This window comes from Pygocentrus nattereri, chromosome 27 (genome assembly GCF_015220715.1).
Source record: "Pygocentrus nattereri isolate fPygNat1 chromosome 27, fPygNat1.pri, whole genome shotgun sequence".
Taxonomy (NCBI): domain Eukaryota; kingdom Metazoa; phylum Chordata; class Actinopteri; order Characiformes; family Serrasalmidae; genus Pygocentrus; species Pygocentrus nattereri.
This window is the reverse complement of record NC_051237.1, coordinates 27336888-27361612: the sequence shown is the minus strand read 5'-3', so window position 1 is coordinate 27361612 and position 24725 is coordinate 27336888. Positions and strand designations below refer to the sequence as shown.

At 42.7% G+C, this 24725-nt stretch overlaps 1 protein-coding gene across 1 annotated transcript in view; it reads left to right on the top strand.

The window, feature by feature from the left end:
- mtx1b (metaxin 1b) overlaps nucleotides 1-23133 on the top strand; it is a 28653-nt gene extending 5520 nt beyond the window's left edge. The window contains exons 2-8 of the mRNA XM_017682193.2: nucleotides 2080-2149; nucleotides 5783-5862; nucleotides 12537-12629; nucleotides 17342-17524; nucleotides 19268-19344; nucleotides 20499-20656; nucleotides 22505-23133. Coding sequence (XP_017537682.1) covers nucleotides 2080-2149; nucleotides 5783-5862; nucleotides 12537-12629; nucleotides 17342-17524; nucleotides 19268-19344; nucleotides 20499-20656; nucleotides 22505-22713 — 870 coding nt within the window. The 3' untranslated portion in view covers nucleotides 22714-23133. The remainder of the gene's footprint in view (nucleotides 1-2079; nucleotides 2150-5782; nucleotides 5863-12536; nucleotides 12630-17341; nucleotides 17525-19267; nucleotides 19345-20498; nucleotides 20657-22504) is intronic.
- Nucleotides 23134-24725: the final 1592 nt, after the last annotated feature.

Sequence of the window (24725 nt, the reverse complement as noted above, 5' to 3'; positions counted from 1 at the left end):
TGCAAATGTTTTGACCCGCATAGTCCCCCCTTACAGGTCCACTGTACACAGTACGTTACGAAAATCTTCCAAAACTGTTTAAAAGCTACAGAGAAAATGTGCCTCCTAACAGCCACCTGGAAGACCTGGTAGACACCAAAACTGCCCCATCAGATAAACAGCACTGAAAGCTTTGATCTCTGAGAGAGAGGAGAACATCAAGCTGCTTCAGATCTGAAAACATCCACAGGTGCTTCTGTCCATCCTTCCACTGTGAGGAGACCACTCAGCACTGTGGGCTGTTTTAGCGGACGGACGAGTTTAAATTAGTAATTGGCATTACTTTGATTTGAGAAGCTCAGAGGTCGACAACATGCGGCTCTTCTACTGTCCTGTCGTGGCTCCACAGCTGAATCAGATCAGTAGGTAATAATAAAATAATCCTCCTCTACAGTAAAATAAAGCTCTGCTGATCCTTCAACTCAGTTTAACAGTAAATGGTCTTAAACGCTGGAGTTAATGTAGAACTGCTGATTCACCCTTTAACCCTGAAGATCAGCGCAGACGGCTGGTCACCATAGCAACTCAGACGACAGTCTCGCCCAGCTAGTAGCTACGAAACGGCAGAGAGAGAGATTTAAGACGAACATCGATAATTTGGAGACGAATGGACTGATTAGTGTTTATAGTCAGTCCAGCTGGTTTCCTGATACGTTTAATCTGCAACGAGAAACTGACGAACTCTAAAAAGTCACGAAGCTGAAGTTTCTTCTCGTTCAGATTATCCGGTTCCACCTTAAATGGTGCAACAGCTACATTCTGGCACATCAGGCACCATTTAAGGTGGAACGGAAAAACTCGAACAAGAAGCTGGAGAACGAGAAGCGACTTCTGCCTTGTAGAAAGTTAAACGCTGGGAGACGTTTTACAAGAACCCGTTTCACTTTTTTGGAAAAGTTTCCTGCCAGAGACGTGAGAAAAGCGGCTGTAGCTGAGCTGAAGCTTAAAGCCGAGCGAAGTGAGCCTGCGCTTCCATTTACGTTGTACTTTTCAGCTTATAGTAGTACAACAGCACATACCGAGACACATTCACAGCCAAGGAGGTAAAATGGACATGACAACCCACCTTGGGAGCCCACGACATTTGATTTTTGATCCAAAAAGGACAAAACGGATCTTCTTAAAATTGGGGTTGCGACCCCTGGACTAAAGTCGTCACACGTTATGGTAAAATTGCCCTAAAGTCTTGGTTAATGTGCTGTTAATATGCAACACAGACGACAGTCTTGCCCAGATAGTAGCTAAGAAACGGCAAAGAGAGAGATTTAAGACGGACATCGATAATTTGGAGGCGTTCAGTCTGCCGAAGTCAGTTTCTCATTCGCCAGCTTCTTGTCTGAATTCTCCCATTTCACCATCAAAGGTGCAGCGGTTACATTCTGGCGCCTCAGGCACGATTTAAGGTGGAGCAGGAAATAAACAAGAAGCTGGCGAATGAGAAGCGACTTCAGCCTAATAAAAAGTCGAACGTCAAGAGACGTTTTACAGGAAACTCTTACACTTCTGTGGAAAGGTTTCCTGCCCGGAGATGCGAGAAAAGCAGCTGAAGCTTGAAGCTGAGCTGAAGCTGAAAGCAGAGCAAAGTGAGTCTGAGTTTTCATTTATATTATAATTTTTGCATCAGCACTCAGACATATTTACAGCCAAGGTGGTAAAACGTTACTTCAATAAAATTGACATAAAATGTTGTGGCTTTCAAGTTTGTTTGATTTTTGTTGAAACGTGATAAAATGGCTCTTCTCAACGTTTTGGCTGCCGACCCCTGGAGCAGCAGTGTCCTAACAACCACCTGGAACAGCCATCTAGAAACACAGTGGCAATACCAGGGAACTGCTTAAACTGCACAAGTTCTCGTCTCGTCGTCGTCGTCGTATCCAAGAAGGATGTAGCTCAAGCTCCAAAACGGTCCTGCGGTTTACAACATTGTCAGAAAAATGCAACTGTGTGTGTGTGTGTGTGTGTGTGTGTGTGTGAGACCTGAAAGCTGAGTTGTAAATGCTCCTCACCGAGTTTCTCTCTGTCTGTATTTCTCTCTTTCAGGCCTACGCAAAGTTTGCAGGTGCTCCACTCAAAGTGCACAAAATTACCAACCCCTGGAGAAGCCCAACAGGTGAGAGCGTGGAGCTTTTTAACTCTCAGCTTTGTTTCGCTAAGATAAGATAGATAAGATGCTTTGTCTTTGCAGCGAAATTGCATTAACAAAAAACAAAACCTAGAAACAAAACAAAAACATGTGAGCCAATACCAAAATGCAAGATACTGGTATATTTAGAAATGATAAAACAGTAAAATTAAAAGTAAAAATGATAAAATACTTCAATTATAAAATGATAAAAATGTAAAATAAAAGTGCTGATGAATGTAAACATTTAGTATTCCTTGTATATCGCTGTGGTTGGAAGAAAACCTCGTATCTCCTTTTTTAGATTTTTTTAAGTTTTTGAGATAATTTGAAAATGCCTGTTGTTCTTTACCTTGTGTGATAACACTCGTGATAACACTGCCTGTATCTGCGGTGCAGAACCAAAGCATTACTGCACTGAGCGTAGAGCCTCCTCCTTACCTTCAGTTTGAATAGAGGGGTCAGTATAGGCCTGGGCAGTATGACCGTGTGTCATTATCATGATGATGTATGTCACTATATACTTTTCTGAGCATATGTCGATATCAGCAGTACTCAAAAACACTTTCCAACTGCGTTCGATTACAAAGAGATGAAAATTTATGTTTTATCTCGTTCTTTCAGTTAAATATGCCCAATATTTAACCAAAAGAACGAGATACAAGCGGCGGAAATGAGCCTCTTCTCAGGGTGAGGAGCTCGGTCATCCAGGAGGAGCTCGGAGTAGAGCTGCTACTCCTCCACATGGAGAGCAGCCAGCTGAGGTGGTTCGGGCATCTGACCAGGAGGCCCCCCTGGACGCCTCCTGGTGGGGGTCTACCAGGCACAGCCCACCGGGACAAGACCCCGGGGTTGTCCTAGGACCGCTGGAGGGATTACATCTCCAAGTTGGCCTGGGAGCGGTTTGGGGTCCCTGGGAATGAGCTGGAGGAAGTTGCGGGGGGGACAGGGTCGTCTGGGAGTCTCTGCTCTTCCATCTGATACCGAAACACCTATCTGGACTGAGCGGTTAACGCCGATGATGATGATGATGATGATGATTTTATTGAAAGTAGTAGACAACGGTTGAAATTGAGAAATTAGATTTTTTTTTTGTATTTGCTCGTTTTGAATGTGATGCCAGCGACATGTTCCAAAAAAGTTGGGATGGGGGAGCAAAAACCTGGTAAAGTTGTGTAACGATAAAACAACACCTGGTGCTTGATTGGCAGCAGGTCAGTAACATGACTGGGTATAAAGAGCATCTCAGAGAGGCGGAGTCTCTCAGAAGTAAACATGAGGGGTCACCACTCTGTGAAAGACTGGACCATCAAATTGAGCAACAACTCAAGAAGAACGTTCCTCAACATAAAACAGCAAAGAGCTTCTGCTTTTCATCGTCTACGGTGCAGAATATCATTAAAGACTCAGAGAATCTGGAGAAATCTCTGTCTGTGAGGGACGAGGCTGAACACCAGGATCTGCTGGCCGTGATCTTTGGGCCCTCAGGCAGCGCTGCATTAAAAACAGACATGATTCTGTAGTGGAAATCACTGCATGGGCTCAGAAACACTTCTGAAAACCACTGACTGTGAACACAGTTCATCACTGCATCCACAAACGCTGTTAAACTCTAAAACACAAAGAAGAACCCAAATATAAACAGGATCCAGAAACGCTGCCACCTTCTCTGGGCCTGAGCTCATTTAAGCTGGACTGAGGGGAAGTGGAAAAGTGTCCGGCGGTCCGACGAATCAACATCTGAAATTCTTTAGGAAATCATGGACACTGTGTCCTCCGGGCTGAAGACCACTCAGCTTGTTATCAGTGCTCAGTTCTAAAGCCAGTATTCATGATAGTTTAGGGGGGCATTAGTGCACATGGCCTGGGTGCTGTGCTCATCTGTGAAGGCCCCATTAAAGCAGCGTCTCCTCAGTTCTCCTCAGATACTCCTCAGCAGTACTCCTCAGTTCCCAAACACTGACAGAGCTGCTAAAGGAAGAGGAGATGAAACACAGCAGTGAACAGACCCCGTCCCAACTTTACTGGAGCACGTTGTTGGCAGCAAATTCAACATGGGCAGATATTTTTCATAAAACTTCAAATTTCTGTTTGATTTGTTGCCTTTTGTAGCATTTTCCTTTAAAAATATGGTTTAGATGATTTGCACATCATATTATTTACATTCTGCACTGCGTCCCAGCTTTTTTGGAAATGGGGTCATATTTTAGCCGTTTTGCAGCTTTCCTGTTTTATTTGCGCTGTTATTTCTGATATCTTTGGGCTGTGTTTTAACTCCGTGGTTATCGTGATGATTGACGCCCTTAAAGATGAGGTGTCGAGTTCAGCGGAGGTAAAGAAACCAAAGACTGCTCTGTTCGCTCTTTCATTTAAGGGTCAGAAGTCAAGAGGCCAGGAGCCAAGGGGTCAAGCATCTCCTGACTCTGTTTAACCCTTTAGAGAGTGTTTATTTTTGCGCTCCAGTGATTGGATCCCGTTAGCAGCTCTTTCAGCAGCTCTGCACTCTATTACGTTTATTTACAGCCGCAGCTTTCAAAGCAGTTCGTTTACATTCATGTGCCATGTTCTCATGAGAGACTTTAGGTTTTTCTTTCTTTCTCCATCATAAAAAACTGCATGATGAGCCAGTATTTCATATGTATAAATGCATGTATGCAAGCGTTTGAACCACCAGGCAAATCACGCTTTATAGTCTGTTGAAGGGCTGACAGGTACACGCCCTCTACAGAGAACGCGCCTAAATATGACCTTTTTCTGCTAATGTTCGGTTTTATCATCAGTCATCAGAACTATTTATTGATCCCAGAGGGATATCGCAGTTATTACAGTTGCAGCCAGTTATGGAAAAGAATAAAAACTTTAATCATTTAAAACAAAAAAGAGAAATTTGCAATATGTACACGTTTAAATTCTTATAAACACAGTAAAGTGGCTGTGATAATAAATATGAAACCTCCTGTATAAAGCAGTTCAAAGTGTTGCACCTCTGAGTTATTGCACACATAGTTTTAAAAAATTATACATTATTATTATTATTATTATTATTATTATTATACATATGAACAGCACCGTTTGGTATCGGGTGTTGCACAGATGAACCATAGTATCGCGCACTGAGGGAGGAGTTTGATGGCCACAGGTCAGAATGACTTCCTATGGCGTTCAGTGATGCACTGGGATCGTTGGGATCATTGGGATTTGACATTGTTTGCTTAGTGAAATAGGTTGGAGGTTATACAAAATATAGGCACAATATCATTTTAAAGTGGCTTAAGTGACTCAGTCTTATTGTTCTTTAAAGTGGCTTAGTGTTAAGGTGTTATTGTCCATAGCAAAGATGATATGATGCAATAATAATAATAATAATAATAGCACTAATAGAGTGACTGGGTGAAGTGGTATTTGGGACGGACCCACAGCTTCTCAGCTTGTTCAGAAGCCTGACAGCCTGTGGGTAGACTGTTCATTAGCCGGGTTGTTCTAGCCTGGAGACCTTTACAGAGGTGATAAAGGTGATTTTCACCTTTATAGAGACTGAAGTCACACCAGTTCTAGTTGCGTTCACTGCGGGTTTTGATTGTGAGTAACAGCCCTGTGTTGTGTGTGTTTCCTCTCTGACAGGTATTCTGCCTGCCCTAAAGACGAGAGAAGAGGGAAGCTTTTCCCAGCCCAGTAAAATCATCATACAGCTCAGGAAACAGGTGAATGACCTCTTCATTGACCCTCAGCCTACTCTGAATGGTTAACAGCAACAGGTGGAGCTTTAGGTGACAGTAGAGGTCTTCACGGGTCCGTTCAGCTCGGAAACAAGACCTTTGGCCTTGAGTAGTTTCAGGTCTCAACGCGAAGACTTGCAGGACTTGACCGCTCTGTAGCGCGTTCACTTCAGCAGTGAGGCCTGAATCCAGTGTCACTTCACTGAGCCTCAGGAGACGAAGGCCGATTGTGATGGAAAGGCTAGTTTATTTATTTTCATACACGGAGAGAAAAATCATTAAAAGTGGAAAAAAAAAAAAGTCAAGCTTAAAAAAGGATGTACAAAATACATAAAAGCAAAAGAAAAACCTTAAATAGTTCCATTAAAATCAAAAGACTTTTCAAGTATTTTTAAAATGAGCTTTTAAAAGACGAATACCGTAAATTAGGGGTGTGGATTTCTGACTTCAGTGGTTCTTTGCGTGGTGAAGTGGTTGTTCAGATTGAAAGAGAATGTGTTGTATATGGTTCTGTATAGCTCCAAAAAGTTCTCTTGTATTATGATGTCAAGCATGAAACAATAGAAGAACCTCATTTTCAAAGAGGTTCTATATGAGATCCATGTGCAACACATTTTCCATCATTCTGAAGTAAAATTTCGCCATGCAAAGAACCTTTTAAGCATGCGTTTGGTTTTAGCTCTCATGGTTCTATATGGAACCATTCCTTTTACTAGAGAGCCTTGAAGAACCATCTTTTTTTAAAAGTGTAGTTGATATAATTGGTTTTAGTAACACATTTGTATTACTCCAGTCTGAAGTAGCTGAGGCTGCGACCTTCACTAGAGCTGGAGCAGAGCTAACACTGGATCTAACCAATGCAGCAGTAGATGGTGATGACTTGTGGACTTGTGGGTTCTGCAAGGGTTGTGACGTAAAGTGTATGGTTCTGTATAAAACCATGAACTTATGCTCTTTTATGCTCTTTTGCATAATGAAATGGTTCTTCAGATCGATGGAGAATGTGTTGTATATCGTTGTATAAGGCAGCAAAAAGGCATCTGCTTAAGTATTCACTCGTCTGCCTCACACGCATATGAACCAGAGTGACATCCCATTCTTAATCCATAGGGTTTAATATGATGTCGGCTCACCCTTTGCAGCTACAACAGCTTCAGCTCTTCTGGGAAGGCTTTCCACAAGGGTTAGGAGTGTTTATGGGAATTTCTGACCGTTCTTCCAGAAGCACATTTGTGAGGTCAGACACTGATGTTGGACGAGAAGGTCTGGCTCACAGTCTCCACTCTAATTCAGCCCAAAGGTGTTCTATGGGGTTGAGGTCAGGACTCTGTGCAGGCCAGTCAAGTTCTTCCACACCAAACTGGCTCATCCGTGTCTTTATGGACCTGCTTTGTGCACTGGTGTGCAGTCATGTTGGAACAGGAAGGGACCGTCCCCAAACTGTTCCCACAAAGTTGGGAGCGTGAAATTGTCCAAAATCTCTTGGTGCTGAAGCTTTGAGTTCCTTTCACTGGAACTAAGGGGCCGAGCCCAACTCCTGAAAAACACCCCCACACCATGATCCCCCCTCCACCAAACTTTACACTCGGCACAATGTAGTCAGACAAGTACCGTCTCCTGGCAACCGCCAAACCCAGACTCGTCCATCGGATTCCCAGATGGAGAAGCGTGATTGGTCACTCCAGAGAACACGTCTCCACTGCTCTAGAGTCCAGTGGCGGCACTTTACTCCACTGCATTCCACGCTTTGCATTGCGCTTGGTGATGTAAGGCTTGGATGCAGCTGCTCGGCCATGGAAACCCATTCCATGAAGCTCTCTACGCTGTTCTTGAGCTGATCTGAAGGCCACATGAAGTTTGGAGGTCTGTAGTGATGGACTCTGCAGAAAGTTGGTGACCTCTGCGCACTATGCCCCTCAGCATCCGCTGACCGCTCTGTCATTTTACGTGGCCGACCACTTCGTGGCTGAGCTGCTGTCGTTCCCAATCGCTTCCACTGTGTTATAATCCCACTGACAGTGGACTGTGGAATATTTAGTAGTGAGGAAATTTCACAACTGGACTTGCTGCACAGGTGGCGTCCGATCACGGTACCACGCTGGAATTCACTGAGCTCCTGAGAGCGACCCATTCTTTCACTAATGTCTGTAGAAGCAGTCTGCAGGCCGAGGGGCTCGGCTTTATACACCTGTGGCCATGGAAGTGACTGGAACACCTGAACTCAGTGGTTTGGATGGGGGAGTGAAATGCACTCAACACACGCGCCATCAATCTGAAGTACCATGTAAAGAAAGATCTTCATGCAAGTGTTCATGGTTCCGGTAATAACAGTAATTATCATTGTTGGCCCGGTTACAGCTGCACTGCCTCTGCCTTCTCCAATGTCTTCAACACATGAAGTGCTGCTGGGCACGAGGGCTTTGATGGATCAAGGCCAATAAAACAAAACACATTTATTTTTCTCTGTAAATAAAAGTTTGCATTGATTGTTTTATGATTGATTATAATAAATGTTAACGGTTGCTGTTGAATTTCCACTGTCGGATCGATGTGTTATCGTTTTCATATAGAAGAATAGGCTCACCGTGGTTCCTTACCAAACTATTAGACTCTATTGACCCTCAGAGCGGGTTTTAAGGAGTCCTCTGAAATGTGAAAAGCAGGTCGGAGATAAATGAGCACAAATGTTGACGCAGTTATGGAGCAGGAAACGGTCCGTGACATCTGGAAGAGTTTGGTTACTACAAAGAGCAAGAGAAGACACAGGAAGCTCTCACACACACACGCGCACACGCACACACACACACACACACACACACGCGCTCACTCTCGCCATTAGGCCTGTTCTCTTCAGCTGAAGAGCAGTTAAAGCGAATAAATGAATAAATCAATGAACTTATTTGATGAATCAATTTAAATTGAACTTATTTAAAACGAATCAATACTGAACCACAGCTACTGCACCCAGTCCTGAAGATGGTTCTTCATCAGTAACGAGACTAGTTCTACACAGAACCGTGAACACTCGGACGCCTTTGCATGATTAAAGGATTCTTTGCATCATGAAATGTTTTTTTTTTTTTTTTGATGAAATGAAAATGTGCTATAGATGGTTCTAGATAGAACGTTTTTGAAAATGGTTCTGTGTAGCGCTGAAAAGGGTTCTTCTTTTGTTATTATGTCAAGCTTGTAGCACTAGAAAAGACTTTTGGGTGCTATATAGAACCGTCTGTAGCACACGCATGCACATTTCCCCTCAGTCTGAAGAACCTTTTAATCATACAAAGGGCTCTTAGTGTGTTCATCATTCTATATAGAACCTTTTTCTGAACTCAAGAACCCTTGAAGAACCTTGTAATGTGCACTTTAAAAATAATTCTTTCACAAACTTACATTTTGTGGCCTTTTTTTAAATGAGGGTATTGATGCAGTGATGATACGCAGGAAATGACGCCGTTTTTCAGCGGTTTTAACCGGGTTCAGCTCCTCTCGGGCTCCTCTCAGCTCTGTTGAGGTTATTGGGCTGTGAGCAGTAAGTGGGTCGCTGGTCGTATGGCGTCTGGTTTTGGTCTGGGTATTATAGGGCTGGCACTGTGTTTTATTGGGGTGGTATTTACCGCAGTGGGAGAACATCAGGCCAGCTGTTCTGTTCCTCGGGTCCTGTAAGGTGCCTGTCTTTGCCACTGATACCATATTTAAAGATCTAAATATTCAGGAAATAATCAATAATATCACCTAGCGTAGTGTAGAAAAGAGGTGAAGAAGAGGGTGCAGGCAGGATGGAGTGGGTGGAGACGGGTGTCAGGGCTGATGTGTGACAGAAGGATAGCAGCAAGAGTGAAAGGGAAGGTTTACAAGACAGCAGTGCGTCCTGCTATGATGTTTGGTTTGGAGACTGTGGTTCTGTCTAAAAGACAGGAGGCTGAGCTGGAGGTGGCGGAGATGAAGATGCTGAGATTTCCGTTGGGAGTGACCAGGCTGGACAAGATTAGAAATGAGCAGATCAGAGGGACGGTGAAGGTGGAGCAGTTTGGAGATAAAGCCAGAGAGGCCAGGTTGAGATGGTTTGGACATGTGTTGAGGAGGAATAGTGGATATATTGGTCAAAGAATGTTGGAGATGGAGCTGCTGGGTAGAAGGAGAAGAGGTAGACCTCAGAGAAGGTTTATGGATGTAGTGAAGGTGGACATGGAGATGGTTGGTGTGAAGGTAGAGGAGGCAGTGGATAGGAAGTCTTAATGAATGTTAATATTAAGAGATTATTTTTTATGCTTCTGTTAAAACTTTAGTATAAGAGAAAACAGACCTTTAGTTATAATTTGCCGTTTGGTTTTTTTTGCCGTTTTATCCGACTCTGGGCGAGAGCTGTTATTTTGCTATATTCTGTGTAGTGAATGGGACGTTGTTGTCAAAGCTGTAGTGGAGATGCTCTTGAGTGTTAGATCTCCTCTGATGTTCACCGTGGAAATTGTGACATGGTTACACGTAGTGGTGGGCGATATGGACAAAATAGTCTATCACGATATGCATCACGATACATTAACACACAAAATATGCAGATAGTGTCACCTTTAAAAACTGCCGTCATAAACTATAAAACCTCGGTGTTTATTAAATAATCATCCAATTAAACTTGCTAAGAAAAACAATGTAGCACACTAACAAAATCAACCACAGTAGTGATAAAATATCGTCGTATTGCTGACACCTAATTACACCTGGCTGATACTTTTACTGCTGATCTCCTGCAGGAAGGTTAAAAAAAGCAGCTTCTTGTTTCTATTACCATTCATACGATGAAGCAGATTAATAGCTTTGATTCTATTTTTTTTTTTTTAGGCCAGAGAATCTTTTTTCTCATGTTTTTGATCAGTGACCAAATATTTTTTACCTTTAGACCAGAAGTCGGCTTTTACTGTCCTGTCGTGGCTCCACAGCTGAATCAGATCAGCAGGTAATAATAAAATAATCCTCCTCTACAGTAAAATAAAGCTCTGCTGATCCTTCAACACAGTTTAACAGTAAATGGTCTTAAACTCTGGAGTTAATGTAGAACTGCTGATTCACCCTTTAACCCTGAAGATCAGCGCAGACGGCTGGTCACCATAGCAACGCAGACAACAGTCTCGCCCAGCTAGTAGCTACGAAACGACAAAGAGAGAGATTTAAGACGGGCATTGATAATCTGGAGACGACTGGACTCATCAGTGTTTATAATCAGTCCAGCTGGTTTCCTGATACGTTTAATCTGCAGCGAGAAACTGACGAACACTAAAAAGTCACGAGGCTGAAGTCGCTTCTCATTTGCCAGCTTCATGTTCAAATTTTCCCGTTCCACCTTAAGTGGCGCTGTTACATTGTCACCTCAGGCACCATTTAAGGTGGAACAGGAAAATTAGAACACGAATGAGAAGCGACTTCAGCCTCGTAAAATGTCAGATGTTGAGACGTTTTACTAGAAACTGCTTTTTTTTGTGGAAAAGTTTCCTGCTGGAGATGCGAGAAAAGCAGCTGTAGCTGAGCTGAAGCTTAAAGCCGAGCGAAGTGAGTCTGTTTTCTCTTTCCTTTATATTTATAGTCTATACCAGTACATCAGCACATCCTGAGACATATTTACAGCCAGGATGGGAAAATAGATGGAAAATGTTGGCGCTCGTAAATGTGGTTTGATTTTTCTTGAAGGGCCAAAATAATCTTCTTACATTCTTACAGTTGGGTTGCCACCCCTGCATTAAGCCATTCAAATCTTCAGAGATTAGGAGTCTTTCTAAAGTAAGGAGGTGTTCATTACAAGGCACTTCAAAGAATTTTCACTCATACCAATAATATGTAATGTTATTGGTCTGTCGCAATACTGGTCAGCTCGTTATACTGGTCAGCCAATATATGGGTCAAGCCATAGACGTTCCTGCTCATCGTGTCTTGTGCACTCATGACTGAAGCTTCTTGGCTCGGTGAGGAGCGTCTGGCTCTCTGAGGTGTTGAAGGAGGAGAAACACTCAGAGCCTAAACACTGCACCATTAACCAGACGCACAGTTTAAACAGTCATGCGTTAATGCAGCTTATCTCACTCTGCAGCTGCGTCACGGCTGCTCTCATACGCTCCCTCTGAGGTCATGCAGTGGACAGGAGCATATATGGTTCATCAGATCACAGCTACAGTAAAGCGTCTGACAGGCTGGGTCAATAGAGTCCAGCTGCAGCCCTGCAGATGAAGCTCCAGGCTAAGCTGGACAGAAGAAGCCTCAGCTTGGGCAGAATTACCCACTTGTGAGCTACCCAAGTTAGCTAACGATCTAAAGTGTACATCATTAAGGGTCCGTATAATTAAAAAAAAATTCCTTTTATTTTTTATTTATTTATTTATTTTTTATAAATAGAAGCTGATGTATATAAACATTCATGAAAGCTTTAAAATGCACCGGCCACTTCAAAGTCCGTACAGTCCACTGCAATAAAGTCATTTTATATACCTTTTTTTTTTTCCTATAATGCATGAAAATACATTTACATATTTGCCTATTCAGTATTTTGTCCACAGACGTTTTCATTGGGGTCATGAGTGGTCGGTTGCCCCAGCTGTACGTAAGTTCAAACGTAGGCTAGTTGTAGTGGAAGTATATTTGGTTTTATGCTGATCTGATTGAATGTTTTTCAGAAGTACAATGCGGATTACGACCTGTCGGCTAAGGAATGCGCGGACACGCTGGCCTTCGTCTCGTTACTGGAGGAGAAACTGCTGCCAGCCCTGGTGAGGAAAGAGAGACACAGAGAAATTCTCATTTGTAACTTTTCCTTTTTTACAGGATGTGGAAACTCCGCCCTTTCGTTTCGTGATGAACGGTAGATGGGATTTTTCACAAATTCGTGTTGCGTTACAGTAAATCTGATCTTAATTTAAGAATCTTATCTCAGGTAAAGAAATCTTAACCTGCTCGGTCGAAGTCTACAATCAACGGTCACGTCCGTTACCTAGCAACCGACCACATGTGCACAGCTGAAACGTAAACATGTGATCAAGCTAGTTAGCCAGACAGCTAATATTAGCTACCGTTACTGACTTTAAAAAGGTCAAACAAAACTGAACCTTGTTTTATAATGTTATAATGTTTTATGTAAGTTTATAATGTTGTGGCAGCGCTTCGTGCTGTTTATCAGAGCGTTGCCGCTCCACAGTTTCAGTCTCCATTTCCCAAACACTCTAGCCGAGCGCACTAACATTATTCCTCCTAATAAACAAACGCACGTTCGGCTCCGTCTCCTCATTATTCACCACCATCACTAAAATTTAATCAACAATAACGCACAAAGGTAATAAGAGAATAAGGTGGAGATCATGTCTGCAGCATCTGGGGGTTTAAAACAATGTTAGAAAAAAAGTTAAAACAATTTCAGCGTTGATAAATTTAGAGTCATTATGCTGGTTATAGTGAATTATGCTACCTGTGAAGTTAAGACACATCTGGGGTTTATCTTAAAGTTAGGACAGTGTTTAGGGGGTTTAGTCTAGTTAGGATGTTTCTGTAATACTGTTTTCTTATCTGGAGTTAATGATGAGATTATGAACTTAAGAGCTGCTGTGCTGAAGTAGCTTCTGTCCTAAATTCAGTCCTAGCTGAAGTTGTCATGGTGACTAAACAGATAAGATCATTTCTGTAATACGGCCCCTGAACATCTTGGAATAAAATCTAGTAACATTAATGTGAGAAAATGAATGGTATTAATATAATGAATTACAAGCGTCGCTCATTTTTCAACGGCATTCGAGACGTTTTCTCCCGTGTGAGTGTAACTAGTTTTTGGTAAGAATAACGATGGATGTATAGTGGAAAACACATTTTTATTTAGATAATTAAGGTGTTAATTATGATAATGCATGTCGGGAAAAGAAACGTTTGAACATTTAAAAAATTGATCTGTAATGTGTTTTGCGACAAAACCCTTCAAATAAATTCTGATGTTCTTTCCCACTCATCTATTTATAAGAAAATGTGGGGAGAAAAACATTCTTTAGGGTAAAATTTGGGCAAATCACACGTGATATCACAACCATCTACACAAAAAAATCATTTTAATTGTTTGACAGCCCCAATTAAAATACGGGTTTTGAAAAATAAAGCTAGTCCCTAACGATATGTTTCTAAATGTGTAAGTGGATGTTAAGCAAGTCATAGCAGCCCATTAAAACTGTGTAAATGTTTGAGAAGGTTCTTTAAGAGTGTGCTCTCAGGGTCCGTCCTCCTCGTGGCTCTGCGAGTTCCCAGATACAGCGCAGTATGATGAACGTTCCGTGGTGCTCATTAATACACGGTGGCTAATGGTGAAGGCATCTGTTCTGCTTTTTCTCCCGGTGGTGTGTTAGATGTGGTCTGAACTAAAGCCTTAAAAAGGCCGACTGTTTTCACTGCATGCCACTGAAGCACCCTGCGGCCTCCAGAGCATTACACGGCCTATCATTATACAAGGAAGCAAATGTTTTTTTATTTTTACATTTTTAGTAGAATCTCATGTTTCTAATCGCGTCCTTTCAGCCTCTTGAAACCAGCAGCGTAATTCAAAGGACAGAAACATGCATGCACTGAATCGAGCTACCTCCAAACGCACCATAAGACACTCCGCACCTCTATAATTATGTTAAGTATTAAAAGTTGTGAAATTGCAAGAAACATAATACTTCATGGTTTCTCAAAGGCATCTAAAGTTGAATATCTTAGCGATTCCACTGTAACGATGGAGGACACCTAGTCTTTTAATACGTAAAGCACATGGCTGTGGCTCACGAACTCCTGTCTGGCCGTCTAAAGTTTGTCCAACAGGGGGCGCCGTTGGACAGACTTTAGTGTTCATCATTTAGAGAAGAAACAGCCCAATGAACCCACACCAGCAGAATCTAACAAACACACGTTTGCAGTAACAGTTTTCAAAACCAGAGGTAAAAAAAAAAAAAAAATTAACAAAATTAATTTTTGAATTATAAAGAGAGACGCGAAGTATTCAACCCCCTTAAAAGCACTCGGATTCATTTGGATTATAAATGACACAGATTTGATTTTTTATTCCCCTAGAAATATATTATTTGTTGGCAAATCTTTATTAAGATCCGTTGTTTTTAAAAAAAAAAAAGTAAAACAGGAAAATTCTGCTTGTTTAAGTTTTGAACCCCTGCAGACTAGAGTGCAGGGTAGAACCTCTTTCTGCTGTGGTATCATCTTTAAGTCTGTTGGAGTGGGTTTCCTCCAGCTTTCCTGGCAGGTGTTCTGCAGTTTGTCCAGGTTGGTTGGATGGTGCAGGGTGGACCGAGGTCTGTCCATTCTAAAACATTTACCATTTCTTGTTCAACCCCTGATTTTTTTATTTATTTATTTTTTTTAGATCACTGTCCTGCTGAAAGGTGAAGCTTTTCCCAAGATTCAGTTCTTTTCAGACTGAAGCGAGGTGTCTTGCAGTAGCCCTCTGCGTTTTGCACTGTCCACTTGTCTTTCAATTTTAATAAGATGCCCAATCCCTGCTGGGGAAAGGCATTCCCACAGCATGGAGCTGCCACCACCATGCTTCACTGTTGGAATGGTGTTTGTTGAGGAGTGAGCGGTTTTAGGTTTGCGCCACATTTTTGGACTAAAAGTTCCATGTTTGTCTCATCTGACCACAAAAACGTCCACATATTGGTTTGGTCAGTGGTGCTTTCTGGCAAATTCCAGCAAAGCTTTCATGTGTTTCTTCCTAAGTAATGGCTTCTTTCTGGCCACCCTCCCATACAGGCCAGTTGTGTGCAGAGCTCCTGATGTTGTTGACTGATGCAACTGCAGCCTAATTTTTAGAGAGGAGCCTGGCCGCTCAGTAATGTGTTCCAGGTTGTCAGATGCTGGAGGGCGTACCTTCTTGCTGTGACCCTGAGCTTTGGAGGACAGCCTACACACTCAATAAAGACGGCTCTTCAGAGCTCAGAGGTTCTTTAGCCTTGACATTGAGTTTGTTTACATGCACTCAATAATCCCATCATAATCAGATTTCAGCAGTTATCTGATTATTCAAATGGTCATGTAAACATTTCTTAGATCAGAGTGAGGTCTAGAAATCTGATACAGAGGCTGGATTTGAGGTCAGTAATCAGATCTCAGTGCTGTGAACTCTCACTCTGATTTCTTTCATATTTCTCAGTCTGAGCAAAACAGGCGGTGGAACCGGAAACGAGTGAGCAGCGTCGCCGCGAGAAACGACTACATGAAACCGATTCAAATTTTCTTCATCTTCTAGATGATGTATGTTCATATTTTCAGGAAAGTGGTGCGGTAAATAAAGTTTTTTGAGCCGACCCGGAGTTTCCCCATTATCCGATTACTCGAGTGCATGTAAACACACGGATCGGATTACTGACGAAATCTGATGTTCTGCAATTATTGGATTATTAAGTGGATGTAAACTCACTCATTGGCTCTATTAGTTCATAATGGGTTTAAATGGTCCCACTTAATAGTGTCTCTAATAACTGTGTAGTTACACATCAATAGCCTATTTAACAACACTAACTACTGGTGATTTAATCAGTGTTACTGATGGATTCCAGCAGTACAGCCTGTGTAATTACACTTTTTGATGCATGAGATCAGATGTTTTTACATATTACATTTGTTTTACCTTATTACTGTGGAATAACTGTTGTTACAAGGTAACCACATCACATTAATTGCCATCCTATAATTAACACTCTGTAATTGCACTGTACCTGTATAACAGCTGGAGTTGCTACACGTGTGTAATTACATAAGATGTACTGCTGTAATCCGTCTGCATTAGTAGCTCCACTGTTGTTGCATAAGTTCACATATAACTACAGTTATTAGGGACACTTAATATAAAGTGTGACCGTTTAAACTCATCCGCGGTGGACCGAGCTAAGCTGCTGTCTAGTGCCCCACAAATAGCTTTTTTCAGATGTACTCAGTCTGTGTTTTTAATGAAAATGAAAATTTCTGTGTTTCTGTAACACATTTGATATAAACATTAGTCCATATGTTCGCAATAAGCCGTCCGAGAGGAATTAACCATTTAAAAATGACAGTTTTTGATTGTCGGGGGTCGTCAGCGCTACTAGGCCTGTTAACCTCTGAAAGTTCTTTTCAGAACCAGAACGTTGGTGTTGGATGAGTGGAACCTACTGTAGCGTGAAGCATGAATACAGATTGCTTGTGGAACGTCCAGACTACCCCGAGGGGTCCAGTAACGTTTATTATAACTAACTGATGCCTCACTGCCTCTCTGCTGGGCTTAATCACCAGAACCTGCACGCTGTGTGGCTCTGAGGAAAGTTACCTGAACTGAGTTATGAGTGGAAACTTCATTCAGACTCATCGTTTAAGACTTTAACGGTGGTCTCCAGGCAGCTCTGCCGTCGCACATGTATGTAGGCCTCCTCTGCTGGGGTCTCTGCTCAGTTGGTGACTTTATTTTGCTTTATTTCCTCAGATTTACACGCATTGGGTCGACGCTAAAAACTATGTGGACGTGACGCGGCGCTGGTACGCAGAGAACATCCCCTTCCCCCTAAACTTCCTGCTGCCCAACCGCATTCACGGCCGCCAGCTAGAGAGACTGCGGCTGGTCAGAGGAGATCCGACGCTGGAGCCGGGAGAGCAGCTGGAGAAGGAGGTGAGGCAGAGGAGGAGGGACCTGAGAGGAACAGTGGACAGTCCACAGAGCCACGTTCTCTACTGTTAAAGTGCAGAATCAACGTTTTCAATAACGTAGATTAATACCTTCAAAATAAAAATGTTAAATTTATCCAGAGTGATGAACCGACCAGTAGAGCTGCAAAAGAAATGAATATCCAAAACGAACTTCTAATAAAACCAACATTCAGAATGAGGTGTTATAAAAACGTAACATCTGAAATGAAGTTCCAATAAAGCAAATGTCTAATAAAAATAAAGTCCAAAAATTCTGGGAACTATCACAGTGAAGTTTTAATAAAATGAATATCCAAACTGAAGTTGTAATAAATTAATATCTAGAGATTTTAATAAAATACACATCAAATAAAAATAAACTCCAAGATTCTAATCTATATCGTAAAATAAAATTAATGTTCTTTAAAAATGTAAGAGCTTATAAAGTTAATATCCAGAATGAAGTTAGAGTAATAAAATTCTTATAAAATTCAACTCTAGAATGAAGTTCTAATTCTAAATTAATATTCTTATATAAAATCGAAATTCTTATAAAATTCATTTCCAGAATGAATTTCTAATGAGTGTATTGTCCAGAATGAAGTTTTAATAAAATTAATATCCTGAATAAAATTCTTATAAAATTCAACTCTAGAATGAAGTTCTAATAAAATCACTGCTCTTGTAAAGTTGAAATTCTTATAAAATTGATTTCTAGAATTCTAGCAAATGTAAAAGTTAATAACTTGCTTTTTTTTCTCAAAAATACATGATTAATTTTATGTGTAAAAACCTTTGGTGGCTTTTTTATAATATCTGAACTTGCATTGTGTGTTATTGTATATAAATAAGATGAAGATTATTGCCCGAGTGATGCTGATCTTGTGAACAGTGGTGTAGTGGGTGTAGTGGGTGTAGTGGGTGTAGTGGGTGTAGTTGGTGTAGTTGGTGTAGAGGGTGTAGAGGGTGTAGAGGGTGTAGAGGGTGTAGTGGGTGTAGTGGGTGTAGTTGGTGTAGAGGGTGTAGTGGGTGTAGAGGGTGTAGTGGGTGTAGTGGGTGTAGTGGGTGTAGAGGGTGTAAGAGGGTGTAGTGGGTGTAGTGGGTGTAGTTGGTGTAGTGGGTGTAGTGGGTGTAGTGGGTGTAGTGGGTGTAGTGGGTGTAGAGGGTGTAAGAGGGTGTAGTGGGTGTAGTGGGTGTAGTGGGTGTAGAGGGTGTAGAGGGTGTAGTGGGTGTAGTGGGTGTAGTGGGTGTAGTTGGTGTAGAGGGTGTAAGAGGGTGTAGTGGGTGTAGTGGGTGTAGTGGGTGTAGTGGGTGTAGTGGGTGTAGTGGGTGTAAGAGTCAGGCTGGCGAGCACATTCTTCATCATTACCTTTGTTTACAACATCCAGAATCACAGTTATGGTGAGCTGGCTCAGTGCCACAGTGCTGTGCCTTGTGTTGTAGGTGTTCTGTTGGTTTAAGAGAAAGTTATGGGCCTTTATGTACGTTGGTATTTTATTCCCAGCATTGTTTATCATTTCTGCTGGTCTGTTCATCATGAAATGTTGACAAATGTATATGTTATAGATGTGTGAAGCTGTATGTAAGCTGTCCTGTGGAGATTGACCTATTGGCCTGCTGTCGTGTTTCATTGGTTTACCAAGAGCTTTTAAGTCCCTTAACTACTATATTACTGCTATAGGATTTAATGTTCTTGTCTAATGCTTTGTCGATTTTTCCTCCTCAGCTTTATCACGATGCACTGGAGTGTATGACTCTCCTCTCGCAGAGACTGGGCTCTCAAAAGTTCTTCTTTGGAGATTCGTAAGTGCCATTAATGCAAGATGCAGTGGTTGTTTCTGACCACAAAGATGCTCTGAGTGGATATTTTTTGGTGGTAAACCGTTGGAGCTCAGGCCCCGTCCCATTTCTCCTTCTCACCCCTACCCCTTGTTTTGGAGTGCTGCCCCTTGTTCCTGAGCTACAGGGCAGTGGTTGAGATCTTCCTCTGAAATGAGACCCTCTAATAAAAGAGCATCACTTCATTAACAGCTACTAGCGCCGCTCTGTAGGCGACCCTGCCCGTCTGCAGGGACAGCAGAGGAGGGGAAAGTTCAGCTCCTCACTGCTGGGCTTTAGTTACATTTAGGGATCATACGCCTTCAAAGAGGGGGGCAGTTATTTATTATCACCCCCCCTAATTCTTCAGTGATATGAAGCTGAAGATATTTACCAGATTCTTGTTTGAATTTTCCCGTTCCACCTTAAATGGAGCAGCAAATCCACTTAAGGTGTAACTGGAAATTAGGCAGCTACAGACAACATACTACTACCAATTCTTTATGCTTGTTATGAAGAAAACGACCATAAAACGCTGAAGCAACATTAAACTAAGATAATACAGTGACTATTGTGGTGTTTTAACAGAGAAAAGTCTCACATTTATGGGTTTCTTTGGTCTCTTGTGCTCCATCTGGCTGGTTTTTCTGTGTTTGGAGTGTCTCCAAAAAACCTCCGTTTGGAGGGTCATGTAGCTCTAACACTTCACCCCCACCCCATCTCAACTAGAATCAGGACACCCCACCCCTAGACGTGAACACAGAGGGGTAAGGATGAGGGGTGAAATGGATTGGGCCTCAGTCACTGCTGGGTTGAGAATAGTCCGCCATCCAAATAATATCTGGACAACAGCAGTCCTGTGTTGTCAGAAACTGATCAGAGATGAATGGAGTAGTGGGGGTGATGAATTGGGTAACATATAGGCTACTAATGGTCTGTAATTGTATAGTGGACTTATTAGGTAGGTGTTTCTAATAAAGTGGCCAATGAGTGGAAGTACAGAGTAGGGGTTTCTAATAAAATGGCCTGTGAGCAGAAGTGCAAGGTAGTGTAAAACAAAAAGGGTTCAAAGTGCAAAACATCACATGGCACAAAAACAGTATACCAGACAATACAACGACTGTGCTTTGCTCCTGTAGGCCCTCCTCTCTGGATGCGTATGTGTTCGGCCACCTGGCTCCACTGTTGAAGATCAAGCTGCCCAACGGAAAACTCCAGCAGCACCTCAACTCTTTGGACAACCTGCGGCAATTCTGCACAAACATCCTAGTGCTCTACTTCCCCTCAGAGAGCAGAGGTTTGGAGTTTTTTCCCAGATGTCTGCTCTTCATGATGATTATGAAATATTAAGTAATGCAAACAGATGCTGGAATAATTCATAAGCACTGTTGGAGCTGGATTAGTTTTTCCAGATGATGTTTTGTCAGGATTTGAATTGCTGATGAAGTGTTTGTGTAATTTTCCCAAATTCTCACTGATAGCCCAGACTGAAATGTGATAATCCGGATATTACACCATAGGACTCATTCCTCCGTTCCACAAAAGTCGGGACAGTGTGTGAAATGCTAATAGAAAAAGAGAGCAGAGATTGGTCAGTTCTGTTTGACCTGTACAATATTTGAAGTTACTTTGTGAACTATACACTCTTTCAAAACTGATATCTGCAACACATCCCAAAAAAGTTGGATCAGAAACCTGTTTACCACTGTGCAACACTTCACAAACATTTGGTGACATTTTTCCATCGTACAGGCCTTCAGCTGTGCAACCATGTGGGTCCTTCGTTGTCATGTTTTGCACTTGCAATTTGCTGTCGTAATGCACCACGTTTTTTTTGTGGAAGACAGTTCTGGACTGTAGGCCAGTCTAGCACCCGCAGCTGTGCTGTGATAACATGTTATAGCTTACCATTAACATGTTGAAATAATCCTTGATGTCTCTGAAGAAAATGCTGCTTAGTAGGATTTTGAACTTTACACTGGTAACAATCTGGAAGGTCCTTCTCTTCTGTGGCTCGAGGAGCACTGCATACATTTTTTGTCTTTCATGATCTGAAAAGTGGACTCATCACAACAATACATGTTTCTGCTGTGCATCAGTCCATTTCAGATGAGCTCGAGCCCAGAGAAGTTGTTGACGTATGGCTTCTGCTGTGCATAGTACAGTCTTAGCTTGCATTTGTAGATGCAGTGACTGACCGTGTTCACTGACAACGGCTTGTCAAACCAAAGAGACCTGACCCAGGTGGAGGAGTGTAAGTATCTTGGGGTCTTGTTCATGAATGATGGGCAGAGGGATGGTGAGATGGACCGCAGGCTTGGACAGGCGGCAGCAGTAATGCGTTCGCTCTGCAGGACTGTAGTGTTGTAGAGGGAGCTGAGCCATAAGGCAAAGCCCTCTGTTATCTGGTCAGTCTACATCCACACCCTCATCTCTGGTCATGAGCTTTAGGTAATGATCGAAAGAATGAGCTCACAGATCCAACCACGAGGATGAGCTTTCTTCACAGGGTGGCGAGATACACTCTACTGACAGAGTGAGGAGCTCAGCCATCCGGGGGGAGCTCATAGTAGAGGGGGTACTTCTCCACATGGGGAGGAGCCAGTTGAGGTGGTTCGGGTGTCTGATCAGGATGCCTCCTGGACGCCTCCCGGTGGTCGGTTACCGGGCACGGCCGACTGGGATGAGACCCCAAGGTCATCCTAGGACCCGCTAGAGGGATTATATCTCCAAGTTGGCCTGGGAGCAGCATGGGGTCGCCCGGAATGAGCTGGAGGAAGTTGCGGAGGACAGGGTGGTCTGGGATTTTGTCATACCGCGACCCTACCTGGATTAAGCAGTTTAAGATGATGATGATGGTTTGTCAAGGTGTTTCTGAGCCCATACAATGATATCCATCACAGACGCATGTCAGTTTTTAATAGCTTGCCATCTAGAGGGTGAAGGTCACTACTTTGTAAAAATCTATGCACTTTGTAGATTAATACTAGATTAAAATCACAGATTTCAATGCTAATCACTCAACTATAGAGGTTAAACTAACTGCTCCACTGGGGTTTAAGACGTTGGATATCATCTATCAAAATATAAAAGAAACAATTCTGAGATTTTTTTCTTCCTGTGTTGTAACTCTTGTCCTGTCCAGAGGCGCCAGCCAAAAAAGTGTCCAACCATGCCGACGGCGGAGACTTCGACAACGAACCACACAAGAGACGGAACCAGATCCTGTCGGTCCTTTTCGCTGTGGGAGCCATGCTGGGTTACGCCTTCCTCAGCGGCATCATCACCATCAAACACACACCAGCACGGCTGGAGGAACCACACGTTGATGAGGAAGAGGAAGAGGAGGACTGAAGAAAGGAAATGCTTCTCCTGGGCCAACGGGTGTACTTGCTTTGCTGCTAGCAATGGGCATCCGCCTGTTATTCAAAGTGAAACTGTACATTATGTACTTCATAACGTGATTTCTACAAGCTGCTCGACCGAAGTATCTCTGAGCTTGTTATAGGCAAGCCCCCATGTTGGTGCTTTTCATTTTTCTAATTGTTTAATAGTTAATTGCTATTGTTATAATTATTTTTAAAATGATAACTCTATTATTATTATTTAAACATTTGCATTGTCCCTGTTAAAAAGCTACTAGTTACTGGTAAAGACATCGGGTACCAGACCTTTTTAACTTGTATCCAAAGGGAAATGTTGTCTTCCAGGTTTCACGTAGGGTGATGGATTTTTGAATTGTTATCAGGTCATTAAATACCACCTGACCACACATTTCTGTTTCTTATCTCTAACTTTCCACATGGCAACTTGATTTGATGACAAAACGATGTGAATTGGAGGTCTGCATTCCACCGCAGTGGCACTAATGCACTAATTTTCAGTGTTGCGCACAGGAGTGGGCGGGAAACCAGCCCACTGCGGGTGGGAGCAAGCAGAATCACGCAAATTAATGAATAACCTAAATAAGGTAGAACGATCACTAAATCATATTAGGGCTGGCCAATCAATCGGCGTAATCTTCCCCATGTCAGTTGTTTCTCCACTCTGTGTTCATGTACCCCTTAAAAGCTTATATCTGCATGCGTAGTCACGTCCACTCTGTGACATGGAAGCTAAGGCCATGTTCACGCAGCAGATCTGTGATCTGTATGCGACAGTCTGAACAGATCAGCTCCTAAACTGACCTCGTGCAAAAGAACAGCGTCACGCGGTTCATCCGGAGGCAATCGTGACTATGAATGAACGCCAGTCGCTCCACGGAGGATCAGCTTCATCTTCACCAGCGTCACAGGAGACATCATGACGCTTCACTGACAGCTTCACGTTCGGCATTTCTTTAGAAATCTCTTCAAACACAGGGTTTTGGATGAGTCTGTACAGAAATATCACCCCAAATGTTTGAGTCTAAGCAGAGCAAAATTATGGCAAATGTTGAGTTGGATTGACATAAAAGGCAGTGTGAATTCCAATCTGTGCACCAAGCGCAATGCAAAGCGTGGAATGCAGTGGTGTAAAGCGCCGCCACTGGACTCTAGAGCAGTGGAGACGTGTTCTCTGGAGTGACCAATCACGCTTCTCCGTCTGGAAATCTGATGGACGAGTCTGGGTTTGACGGTTGCCAGGAGACGGTACTTGTCTGACTGCATTGTGCCGAGTGTAAAGTTTGGTGGAGGGGGGATCATGGTGTGGGGGTGTTTTTCAGGAGTTGGGCTCGGCCCCTTAGTTCCAGTGAAAGGAACTCTTAAAGCTTCAGCACCAAGAGATTTTGGACAATTTCACGCTCCCAACTTTGTGGGAACAGTTTGGGGACGGCCCCTTCCTGCTCCAACATGACTGCCCACCAGTGCACAAAGCAGGTTAATAAAGACACGGATGAGCCAGTTTGGTGTGGAAGAACTTGACTGGCCTGCACAGAGTCCTGACCTCAACCCGACAGAACCCCTTTGGGATGAATTAGAGCGGAGACTGTGAGCCAGGCCTTCTCGTCCAACATCAGTGTATGACCTCACAAATGTGCTTCTAGAAGAACGGTCAAAAATTCCCATAAACACTCCTAACCCTTGTGGAAAGCCTTCCCAGAAGAGCTGAAGCTGTTATAGCTGCAAATGGTGGGCCGACATCATATTAAACCCATGTGAAGGCAGACGAGTGAATACTTCTGGAAATACAGTGTATCTAGAACTTCCAGAAAGACTAGAATGACAATATTTGTACGGATTTTGTCCGACGGATTGTAAATCAAAGTGTAATTGATTGATTCGTCAGTCACATCCTGTTTTTATTTGGCACTTAATCTAATCTGTAAGGCCTTCAGTCTGGCTCCTGAAGCCCTAACCAGTGAGAGAGCTTGCTTGACTGAATCT